Source organism: Tachysurus vachellii, chromosome 10 (assembly GCF_030014155.1).
Source record: "Tachysurus vachellii isolate PV-2020 chromosome 10, HZAU_Pvac_v1, whole genome shotgun sequence".
Classification (NCBI taxonomy): Eukaryota; Metazoa; Chordata; class Actinopteri; order Siluriformes; family Bagridae; genus Tachysurus; species Tachysurus vachellii.
In genome coordinates, this window is record NC_083469.1 from 13,453,758 (window position 1) to 13,465,498 (window position 11,741).

The 11,741-nt window shown below is 40.0% G+C and overlaps 1 protein-coding gene across 1 annotated transcript; it reads left to right on the plus strand.

The window, feature by feature from the left end:
• The first annotated feature begins 4,857 nt into the window (after positions 1-4,857).
• dact1 (dishevelled-binding antagonist of beta-catenin 1) lies at positions 4,858-11,146 on the plus strand. The gene is made up of 4 exons (XM_060879773.1): positions 4,858-5,492; positions 7,091-7,220; positions 7,959-8,114; positions 8,655-11,146. Exons 1-4 carry the CDS (start codon positions 5,157-5,159, stop codon positions 10,499-10,501), a joined length of 2,469 nt encoding a protein of 822 aa, XP_060735756.1. The 5' UTR covers positions 4,858-5,156; the 3' UTR covers positions 10,502-11,146.
• Positions 11,147-11,741: the final 595 nt, after the last annotated feature.

Genomic DNA, 11,741 nt, shown 5'->3' on the forward strand with positions numbered 1-11,741 from the left:
TTTTAATTTGATCATGGAAGATAAAATTCATGGACACAGCTCAATGCATTTCATAAAATTTGTATTATGGATGTACATGTTTAGAGTTTGTATGGGTGCCAAGTTTAAATCTCTTGAATAAAAAGAGTTCAGTAAGCATTAAGCATGGGACATCAAGCAGATTTCCTCTGTGTATATTTCTGCATTAATAAATTGGCTTATGTGCTACAGTATCATGCATTGCCTTGCTATATTACCACAGCAAATGCTATCTTTTTGATATAGGATAAAGTTTATATTGCTGCAGATCAGTTTATATATTATTATATGTTAAAACTTTATTGTATTACAGAAATAATTAATAAAGGAGTGTTTGCATTTGATTCTTAGGAGTTATGTTTCCATGAATTCAAACAAAACTCCACAAATTCATCAGCAACTGAAAAGTAGAGCAGAGATGCAATCTCAGTTGCACATGGCGGATAGGAAACGCCAGACATGACCAACCAGGTAAACACCTAGTAAACAAATAGGTCTAATTTTCCATTTTCATAGGTCTCCATTTTGTTCCATGTGAGAGCTGTTAATTAGCAACAGTGTCTAAATGTATGAGCTAGTTATCAGCCACACATGTTCCGTTGTCTGTTAACGTAACAAAACAGAAACAGAGAGTCTCAGACCCCTTTTAATGATTCATACATGCATATTAAATTCTTAGTAGGTTCTGCATGTAATAGTGTGACATTAACAAGAGTTTTTAAAAGCTTAAGTTGCACTCAGGTCATCTTTAGCCCTTTTGACCAGTATACTGGTGTTCCAGTCTGCCAGTGCAATGGAAATAGACTTATCAGACATTTTTTTGTCAGTGTAAAAAAATGAATTATTTTTTCATGGCAAGTCAGATATATAATTAGTCTTGACTACTGCTGTTGGTGTTTTAGTGGATAGCCTTATGCAGATTTTTAGTGTCTAAAGATAACGTCTTAAAATTTTATATAGTTGTGAACAAGCACTTGGGGCAGCTTAGAGAGCGGAAATAGGTTTGATATCACCATTTACTTGAATATGTAAATATTTGTGTAGAAAAATGAATATCTATGAATATATTGCCCCTAGTAGGCTACAGTAAATAAAAACATAAATACTTATGATAGACTACAGATTCTTTAATTCTTAGGGTGTTCAATGCTAAATGTGGTCACCCCAAAACAGGCACAAATTCCATTTTTAACCTCTTGTAAAAAGACTTCAAACAAATTTTCTTTGTATCGCTACTATAACAAATCAAACATGTTCATCAGTAGATTCTTAAATTCAAGTGCATAAGTGTGGCCTTGTCTTCCATTCTGTCTGTTGACTGTTGGTGAGAGCACACAGAGTTGCCTTTCTCACAGCGTAATGAAAAGAATCACCATGCCTTTCACATTATAATCACAAAGCTGAGACTGATTCAACCTTCACACCCACTGTGCCAATCTCTGTATTGAACACACAATGTGGGGCTGAGTTCAGGTCTAGACTGGTCTCAAAGACATATACACAAGCTGTAACATAAAATTCCTCCAAGTAACAAATGCAACTTTTAAACATAAAAAAAAATCTATTTCCAACTAAAATAAATAAATAAATAAATCATCATTATGAGATCGAGGGTTTTGGCTCCTCGCTATTCTGTTTCTACAAGTATATGATTTCCAAACTTTGAAATCGCTCTCGCATTAGAATGATTAAGGTGAATCCAGAGCTTGTATACTAACATACCTCTTTAATGCATTAGGCTTTATTCTTTTTTTCAGCACTTTTTTCTTGTTAAATTGTCCACGTTAAAATTGATCTGATAATTCCTGTAAATTATAGGACTGGATTGTGAAACCAAGCCTCCTTCTTCAGGATATCGGATATTTATTTAACAGCCATTTAGGTCAAACCAAAAAAATAATATAACAATAGAAAAAAGGCTGGGATATGGATTGATGTGCATTTGGCAAATGGCTTGCCATTTCATGACTGCTTGGTTGTAACACAGCACATCATGCACCATGCCAAAGCAAATCAAGCTTTAATCATAATCTCTGGTACTGAAATTAGGCAGAAAGAAATGTGTAAATGGAAATTATTTGTGAATAAAAGAGAACAGGAATAATATTCATCTGAACCTGGGATTGTGGTGATTATTTTATACAGTTATTTTAGATTCACTGACAGCAGAAAACATGGCATATGTTCCTGTTGTAGGTTAGAAACTTGACCCTCACTCTCTGAAGTCAATGAGGAAGTTCACAGTCTATAGATTGGATTTATCCTGTTGTTTCAGAGATTTGATTAGGATTCCACAAAGAGCTTTTGCTTTGATCCAATTACAGAGCATGTTTACCTCAGGTCACTTCCTGTTCCGGGTGTCACAGACCCTGCCTTAGGGCACACAGCTATCATGACTGCCTCAAAATATTGATGCTGTCAGGACGTGTGTGTGTGTGTGTGTGTGTGTGTGTGTGTGTGTGTGTGTGTGTGTGTGTGTGTGTGTGTGTGTGTGTGTGTGTGTGTGTGTGTGTGTGTGTGTGTGTGTGTGTGTGTGTGTGTGTGTGTGAGAGAGAGCGAGAGAGCGAGAGAGAGAGAGCAAGAGCGAGAGAGCGAGAGCGAGAGAGAGAGAGAGAGAGAGAGAGAGAGAGAGAGACCAATAGGTCTATTCTAATGTTTCATTTAAGGATGTTTGTGAAGGGTCAGCAGCTGGTTTGCAAACATCTGTTCCTCATAGAACTGACCATAGATCCAATTTCCTAAATCCCTGTAATGTTTAGAAAAAGAGATTAGTTTTGTGCTTGCCTCATATTGCTCTCCTCCTCTCTCCAATGTCTTTTTGCTGCATGTCTAGCTGCAAATCAAACAGAGCTGCCAGTGTCACTAGCTAGAGTTGATGGAGTCTTCAGAGGTGCGTTTGGTTTTAATTAGCTGCTGAGCTGCAGTGCTGCAGAATGAAGCCATCCATCAGTGATTAGAAGCAGCTAAATTATTCCAATTCAGGGACACAAAACCCACAGAAGCCAGAGGCTGTGTCTGCATTTAGCTTTCTGAAAGCCCCCGTTCTCCAAAGTGAGAAATAAGCATTATACAGTTTGAAATTACAAAATAACCATTAAAACTTTTGAGCAAAATTCAATTATTGGGATTTATCAATAAATTTTTAATTATTACATGTTATAATTGATGCTTTTTTGTTTAACAGCATATCAAATTTAGATCTGAATTCTTCCCTAAATGATAATATAGCATACAGGAACAGTGTGAGGAAAAATCATGTTATGAATAAGTGAATATTTTCCAAGTGAATGTTCTACTCATTCACACAATTTATTCTTCTTCAGGAAGTAGAAATAAGCACAGTCAGTTGAGTAGTACTGTATAGCTAGACTGCATTAAAATATTTGAATTATTATATATATTCATTATATGTAAACTGATAAAGCATACAACAACATTATTAACAAATATAATTTACTTTCTGAGAAGTTGAAAGTTAGAATCTAATTATTTGTAGATTATATTATTTAACATTTATTTATAGGGGGCACGGTGGCTTAGTGGTTAGCACGTTTGCCTCACACCTCCAGGGTTGTGGGTTCGATTCCCGCCTCCGCCTTGTGTGTGTGGAGTTTGCATGTTCTCCCCGTGCCTCGGGGGTTTCCTCCAGGTACTCCGGTTTCCTCCCCCGGTACTCCGGTTTCCTCCCCCGGTCCAAAGACATGCATGGTAGGTTGATTGGCATCTCTGGAAAATTGTCCGTAGTGTGTGAGTGAATGAGAGTGTGTGTGTGCCCTACGATGGGTTGGCACTCCGTCCAGGGTGTATCCTGCCTTGATGCCCGATGACGCCTGAGATAGGCACAGGCTCCCCGTGACCCGAATTAGTTCGGGATAAGCGGTAGAAAATGAGTGAGTGAGTGAGAACATTTATTTATTTTACTACTTTTTTATCTAAAATAGTTACTTCATATAGGTGAGGAGAATATCATGTTCAAATACTAGGAAGTGACAAAACTATTTAATCCAAATGTTACATTAAATTATTTAATTGATTCCACAAATTGGTTTCAATGATGCTGCTGTTTGCTTTGAGTTGTTGATTGGTCTGATTATCTGGTTGAGATACAGGCTTTTATTGCTCCATGTGGTAGTAGTATAAGGGGCAGGTTTGTGATCAATGAACCAGTACATGGATACATATGCTTTTTTAGTTCCTTGATACACAGAATTAACAGGACGTACGTGTGTGTGTGTGTGTGTGTGTGTGTGTGTGTGTGTGTGTGTGTTTGTCTGTCTGTCTGTCTGTCTTTGTGTTTGAGTGTGTGTGTGTCTGTGTGTGTACTGGTACAAATATATATTCTTGATCTGTCACAGTTGCCATATACGTTTGGAAGCACAGCTTGGCCTTGTAAAGAACAGCAGAGGGCAGACATTCTCCCTCTTTATGGTTCACCCTTTTTCTGTGTGTGTATAATACCTACATGTATACTTTGTTTTAATTTGGTACACACATTTTAATGAATGAACTTCTGTGTAATAAAGCATTACTATTCATATTTATAAATAGTTATATATTATATCTTTTGATATTCATAAATATTTTATCTTCAAAATGATAAGTGGACTCATTGTTTTGATCCCCATAATGTTGGCGGTAGAGAAACAGAATTTAAGGTCATCTTAGTGATTAGTAAATAGTGACCTGAATCTTAAAAAACTTCATTTCAGTTGCTTAATTTATATGCATTAAGGGAGGGGGAGATAAGAGCACGGTGATAAAGTTGATGTTGTAACTGGGCGGACACTAGGACCTCCCCGCGCCTGGGAGTCGGCAGGGCGCTTCACACACAGTGAATGCGCGCAGCTTCAGAGCGCGTATTGACCCGCACACTCACATCCCGCACAGCGCGCGTGCTCTCTCTCCCCAGGACCGCACAGTTTGGATACTTTCTGCTATTGCATTGGGAAAATATTGTTGCTTTGTTTAAAGCAGCGATAAATGAAGTGAAGTGGAGCTATTTGTTCTGTTGACACTCTGTGGATACTTTTTTTGGTGGAAATTGTGTGGCCATGTAAGTACAAATAAAACACATCAAGCGCGTGTAGTTTGAACATCACCAGACTTTAGGTGTTTAAGCGGTCTGACCCACGGCTGTGATGAGGCAGACCACGGCTGCGCTTGCAGAGCTCTTTATTGCACGGGACTGCGCGGGGATGCGGGAAAGGAAGGATTATGAGAACCGCTCCAGGGAGCGAGGGGACGCGGAGCTCGAGCGACTCAGAGCCAGAGACAGAATGGAGGCCACTTTGGCTGGCTTGGCAGAACTGGACTATCTGAGACAGAGACAGGAGCTGCTGGTCCATAACGCCCTGAACAATCAGGACAATGTCAGCACAAGTGGGGAAGAAGATCTACAAGCTGTAGAGGACATCTACCTAAACAACGAGGAGAAATTGTTGGAAGAGAACATTTTGCTCTTGAGAAAGCAACTGGTATGTAATACAAACAACATTTGTTCGAATCTATAATGTTACAGTATGTGTGTGTGTGTGTGTGTGTGTGTGTGTGTGTGTGTGTGTGTGTGTGTGTGTGAGTGTGCCTGTTCTGCTTGGGTGTGTGTGCGCGCCTCATCGTGCGTGTGTTGCGCTAGAATAGGATTCGTCCCTTTTTTCTTTAATGGACATTATTACAAAAATGATAGAGATTTTTTGGTTGACACACGAAAGACACACGCAAAACCTACAGACAAACGCGCCTTAATAAAACAAGGAATTACATTTTTGGTTGTAATAAAGCACCAAATTAGGGCAAATAAGTTGTTCACTAGTGGTGAAGTTGTCCAATATTTATGCAGTCTTTACCATAACCACCATTATTAGGCCATATCATGTATTTCGTTTGCATAAATATGTTAAACTATAAGAATTAATGTTGCTAAATGTCATGCTTTGTCTTTATCCAGGCATGAAGGAAACCAAACTAATTTCCGCAAATGATCATTAAAATGACAGGAAAGCGATGGAAAGCTGCGTAATGTTATTTAAATTGAACTTCCTGAATGCAGTGAGTGTAGTGCTTCTGCTTAGAGGGGGGTTCCACCGCTTCACTGAGGGTCCGAGTTACAATAGACCAAGTGGCCCAAATGAAGTTTTGCAGCACAGCAGTCACTGACACCCTGCTGAGCTTAAAACAGGCCGAAGATCTGCTCCGGATTAAAGTGAACTCTCTGTTCACATACACGCTTTTTCGGTGTCACAGTTCCAGTAAAACGTGAAAATAAATCAATTAAGGTCGACAATGACATTTTGTCTTAAAAACTATTAGTATACTTTAAAAAACTATAGACAGAACATAAGCATTGTTTCTAATTCTTGTCCATAGGCTATGACCATTGCCCAATTTTACATTTGTACCATTTCAAAATAACTCTTGCCCTATTCTGCAAATGGCGCTCTGTGAATAAATGGTATCCACAGCCCAGCATTCTGAGAGCTGCGAGCCCATAAATCACCACACGCCTGCCTGTCAGGAGCACACGTTTTTACTGCCTTCAGTCCCTAAGCAGAGCCCGTGTCAGTCTGTTGCTTCATATAGCACTGGAATCTACTGCTCCTGTCAGCAAGCAGCAGTTCATATGTATGTAGATAACACACCACTGATTATGAGCCATTTGAACTATGTATGTATGCTTTAATGGATCTTTCCCTTGGTCGGCTGTTTCACCACACTTTAAACTGGAATGCAGCACATGATCCGGGTGTTGTCAGATGCAGCCAATTCCACATAAGTGCGTGTTTAAGCCGAATGCTTCTCCCCCACCAGGCCTGACTCTAATTTAGTCCATTACACTTGTCTAAACCATACCTCCAGGCAGCCAGCACTCAGACAACTATGGGAAATAGACTTGAATTCCAAAGGGGACTGATTACCTGAAACAGCTGAGCCACAACTTACTTACTTCATCACTGGTCTGAATACCAGTGCACTAAAACAATGTCTGACTATCTGTCTGTGTTTACTGACTCCACTGTTGATTTTCCCCCATGTAGCAGATGTGGTTTGACCTCACTAAATTGTTTTTCTCCTGCAGAACTGCCTGCGGAGGCGAGATGCTGGTTTGATTACTCAGCTCCAGGAGTTGGACAGACAGATCAGTGACCTACGACTGGACACAGAGACCCTACATGAGCATCTGGAGAGTGATAGCCGGCCCAGTTCAGGTTGGTTTTAGCCTGAGAATAGTGGAGGACTTGAGGCTTTTGACTGCTTTTAAAGGAAATTTGTCTAGCTAATCAGATATATGTATGAAGTACATAATGTTACACCAAACACATTGGTCTGATCCAATCAATGCACTGCAATTTCCTTGATTCTTAGTTCCTATTTCTTATTCTCCTGAAAGGCCATAAACAGAATTTGTAATTAAGTTATATAATTTGGTATAAAACTGCTTTGTGGACACAATAATGCCAGTGGCAGCTTGTGTGCCTGCCAGGCCTAATCTCAGTTGGAGGCTGCTCAGCCACAGTGTTTAGGCACTAATTTGGTAATATGAACAATCTGCACCCTGTGCTTACTGCCTTCCCAGCTGAGTTGGTTTACATTCCAAATACGAGAGGTCATTTTAGTGCTGAAGCAGACTACACTTTTGTTTCGTGAAGTGTATATAAACCAGAAATTGATTGCACATGTGTATGCTTCTTGCTGAATGTCACTATTGTTTAAAAGATTTTGCTCCTAATAGCTGGGGAGATTACTTGTGTCCATAATTCTGTATTAGCTGATTTATATTAAAAAATAAATCAACTTTTATGCAAGCTGCCTATGAGAGTAAATCAACATTACAGAATAGTCTGATGTGTTTGTTAGTAGTAAATATTGCATTCTGGTGATGGCTGCTTTTTCAGTGCAATCAGTTTCTTAAAATTCTTCTGTCTTTATCTCTCCTTCTCCACTAGGTTTTTATGAGTTAAGTGATGGCACTTCAGGCTCCCTCTCTAATTCCTCTAACTCAGTCTTCAGTGAATGTTTGTCCAGCTGTCGTTCCACATCTTGCCTGTGTGCCCCCCATGACACCTCGCTCTGTGCCTCTGAAGGAAGACCCAAGTCTTCAGGTGAGAGCCCACTTTAGATACAGAATATTTATGCAGATCCTCACAGCCCACATCATCTGGGTGACAGTGCTTTACTAAAACAATGTGTTCTCTGACATTTTGCAGCAGGTTTGTGCCTTAAATTGTCATCATGAAGAGGGAGCTTACATTGTAGAATTAGACACTCATCGCTGTTACTTGCCTTGTTTTGTTATCCTTATTTGAAAGTCCTCTAAAACAATTAAGTCTAGTAGAATGCAAATAGAAGAGGTCAGGGTAAGAGGACAACCAAACATAAGAGATAGAAACAGTTTCACAGCTCTGCAAACGCCACACCTCTGATAAACCAAAAAAGACAAAAGGCTCATTTGCATGTCAAAGCTAATCAACCATTGACCTAGCTTAACAATTCGCTTTGGGTTGAGACTGCTCTCATAGAAACACAATATTTAGGCGAATTTAGAAGCTAGTAATGGTTTTGGGGTGGAGCATTTGTGATTCTTTGTGTTCTTTTAGATGTTTCTTGTTTTCTATTGCTAATTGTCCCTGTTCCCTCTGCAGATGAGCTCAGTGTTTGTGCTGAGTGTGAAGAGCAATGCGAGGAATCGTGTTCTGGTACGGTCCGCAGGTCACTGTCTGCTCCATACTCTCCTTTTCCAGATGGGAATTGTGACAGCATGTCCAAGTTCCACTGCGACCTGATAGCCAAAAATGGAAGTGATGTGTATCGCTACCCTAGTCCTCTCCATGCTGTGGCTGTTCAAAGCCCCATCTTTGTCCAATCCATGGTCAGCCATCTGAAGGAAGACTCTGTTCTGTCCAAGTCTGGAGAAACACTTGAAAATGATCAAAAATCAGAGCAGGCCCTTTTATCCCAAGCTCAAGCTCCGCTTAACAAAAGACTGGACAGTTATATCTTTGGACTGCTTCAGAGGAGAGCACAGCCAATGAGAACCAATAAACCTCGAACAAGCATTAACACAGACCCCTCCAAGAGTGTGTTACGGCAGGGAAGCCTCTGTGTTAGGCCTTCTGCTGTTGGACAGACCCAGCCAAGGACTGCTGAACTCTCATCTAACTGGCAACCCTGTTTGCAAGCAGCAATTGCTCCTTGCACTGACCCCAACGCAGGGTCACCTCAAAGTCAGTGGCCTATTGAGTCCAAGGGAGAACACTTAGGGGACGGAGCTGCCTGTTCTCAGAATCAATCCCAAAATGGATTCATAATCAAAAATGATGTTAACACTAATAGCCTATTAAAGAAGAAAGGCCCTGGGGCCAATAAAGGGAAACCGTTAACTGCAGTTGCTAAGGAGTGCCAGGACTTGGGTAGCCCTAATGCAGTGTCTTCCCCCAAACTTAATAAGCATTCTTATAACCCTCCTGTGGATGACAGTAAATCAGCACAAATGCTAAAAGCAGGAATTCCTAAGAGAAGTCCTAATATTCAGGCTTCAGTGGCCTGTGATACTAAAGTGGAGCAGCCTCTGCCAGAGTTGCTCAGCCTTGGCTCTTCCTCTCAAAGTCAGGATGAGGGGGGACAGATGGTTAGTGCAAAGTACATCCCTGCCCAAGAGCAGAGTGTCAAACTTCGCAAAGGTGGTAGCAAGAACGTGAAAATTGTCAAGGTGAAGAATGGCAGCAGCATGAAACATAGGGCCCATTCCAATGAGCTTGTATCAGAAACAGGCCGTGACAGGCACCGCACTGGATCCAGGCGTTCCAAAGCAGCAGAAGATATGACTGTTTCATATAAAGCCTCCAAGAGGGCATCTTATAAAGCCAAAAGGATCCCTGCCTCAATCCCAGAGGGGCGAATCCTGGAAAAACACACCACCTCCACAGGCAGGTCAACTACCCAAAGACACCATGGCCACCAGAGGCATCATGAGGCTGTGCTGGCTAAACCCAAATACAAACGCAATGACTACCATCGTAGGCTGCGTGGCATCCCAGAGGTGCCTTATGAGGAGGCTTTCAGGAGGGTTCACCGCAGGCAAAAGAGGGAGGTGCTGGGCCACATGTCAGGAATGTATCTCCCTTCCAATGCACACATCACCAGCCCTTATGCTTATGTGGGCAGTGACTCAGAATACTCTGCTGAATGTGCTTCTCTATTTCATTCCACCATCGTGGACACAAGTGAAGATGAGCGCAGTAACTACACCACCAACTGTTTTGGGGACAGTGAGTCGAGTGCAAGTGAGGCAGACTTTGTTGCAGAAAGCACAACTAGCACTGACTCCGAAGGCAGCAGTGGCGTCAACTGGCCTCAGAATAGTCAAGCATCCCGCGAAATGACTTCAGCACAGGCCAAAGCCTATGTCAAAATCAAAGCCTCCCACAATTTAAAGAAGAGAATCCTACGCTTCCGATCAGGCTCTCTAAAACTCATGACCACAGTGTGAGAGACTTAAGGGACTGGGGAGTTTGAATTGTGATGCAGCAAATCAAATTAGCTGCTCTCAGTACTCACCCAATAAAGTGCCTAAGAGATCTTTCACTACAAGTGGATTCATTGAGTGACACCCCCCCCCCATGCACTTTCAGCCTCCCTCAATCACACATTAAAATCATTGAGAAGCATCTGACTAATCCTGTTGTGTTCTTTTTTGTAGACATATTTATTATAAGCGCAGATTTTCCTGTGACACAATTTACATGGCAAGTTCCTTTGTAAATGTGATCAGTAGACATTGATGATTTTTTAAATAAAATATTTAAAACTTAATATATTTGGTTAGTCATAAAGGAAATGAAATGGAGAGTATGATTGACAAAAAAAAAACATGTCTAAAAGAGAAAAAGCGAGATTGATGGCTAGACCTAGTCTATCTGCAAAATTAAACAATATTAGCCACCTGCATAAGTTCACTTGCTGACATGAGGGCTTTGTTATATGCACAATAAATATGCATGAGTGTTGACATTTCTATTTACCTTGTGGTTTTTGCCTATTAACTGTAAATTGCAATTTGTGTACATATTTTTCATTTTTTGGTGTCATATCTTTTTATGCTTTATTAAATGTTGCCTTTGATAACATCTCTAAATCTGTTTGGAACTATTACTCATATGAACAATGTGTTGTCATTTATGAATGAGTATTTACATTTAAAATTTCAGGAAGAAATTCATTTCACGATAAATGAGTGAGTCACTTAATCTTTGTTTAAGTTCACTTAAAATTTGTAGTGATATGTAAATAATGACATTACAACATATTTTGTTTGTAGTTAAAATGTTAAAATTACCATCACTATTTTTTAATGTTTATGTTTTGATCAGCTAAGCCAACAGAGTTAATAGTCAAATACATGCTTATTTCTAGGCTTTAGAAAAAAAGGAAAATATAGAATTTATCGTAGTTGCCTACAATATTCATTGTTTAAGGTGATCAAAATCAAATAAGAAAAATGTACCTTTTTGTTTACTCTGGTAGCAACAAGCACTTTTTATTCAGTACCTATATACTATCCTGTTTGTACCTTACTGCACTAGTAGAGCCCTGCATTCTGCTATATTGTTGTCCCTGATCTTTTACCACTAGGTATTTTAACATAATCTTGTGTGGTGCAAAAGAAATTATATAATACTATGTTGTAGATATCCATCAGGAATAAAAGCCCACCTCTAAACACTGTTTGA

Bases quoted from the DNA above. Each gene is read 5' to 3' on its own strand.
- dact1 (XM_060879773.1), top strand. From the start codon at position 5,157: ATGAGGCAGACCACGGCTGCGCTTGCAGAGCTCTTTATTGCACGGGAC. The intron at 5,493-7,090 runs GTATGTAATACA...TTTCTCCTGCAG, and splicing joins TGCTCTTGAGAAAGCAACTG to AACTGCCTGCGGAGGCGAGA. The intron at 8,115-8,654 runs GTGAGAGCCCAC...TTCCCTCTGCAG, and splicing joins AGGAAGACCCAAGTCTTCAG to ATGAGCTCAGTGTTTGTGCT.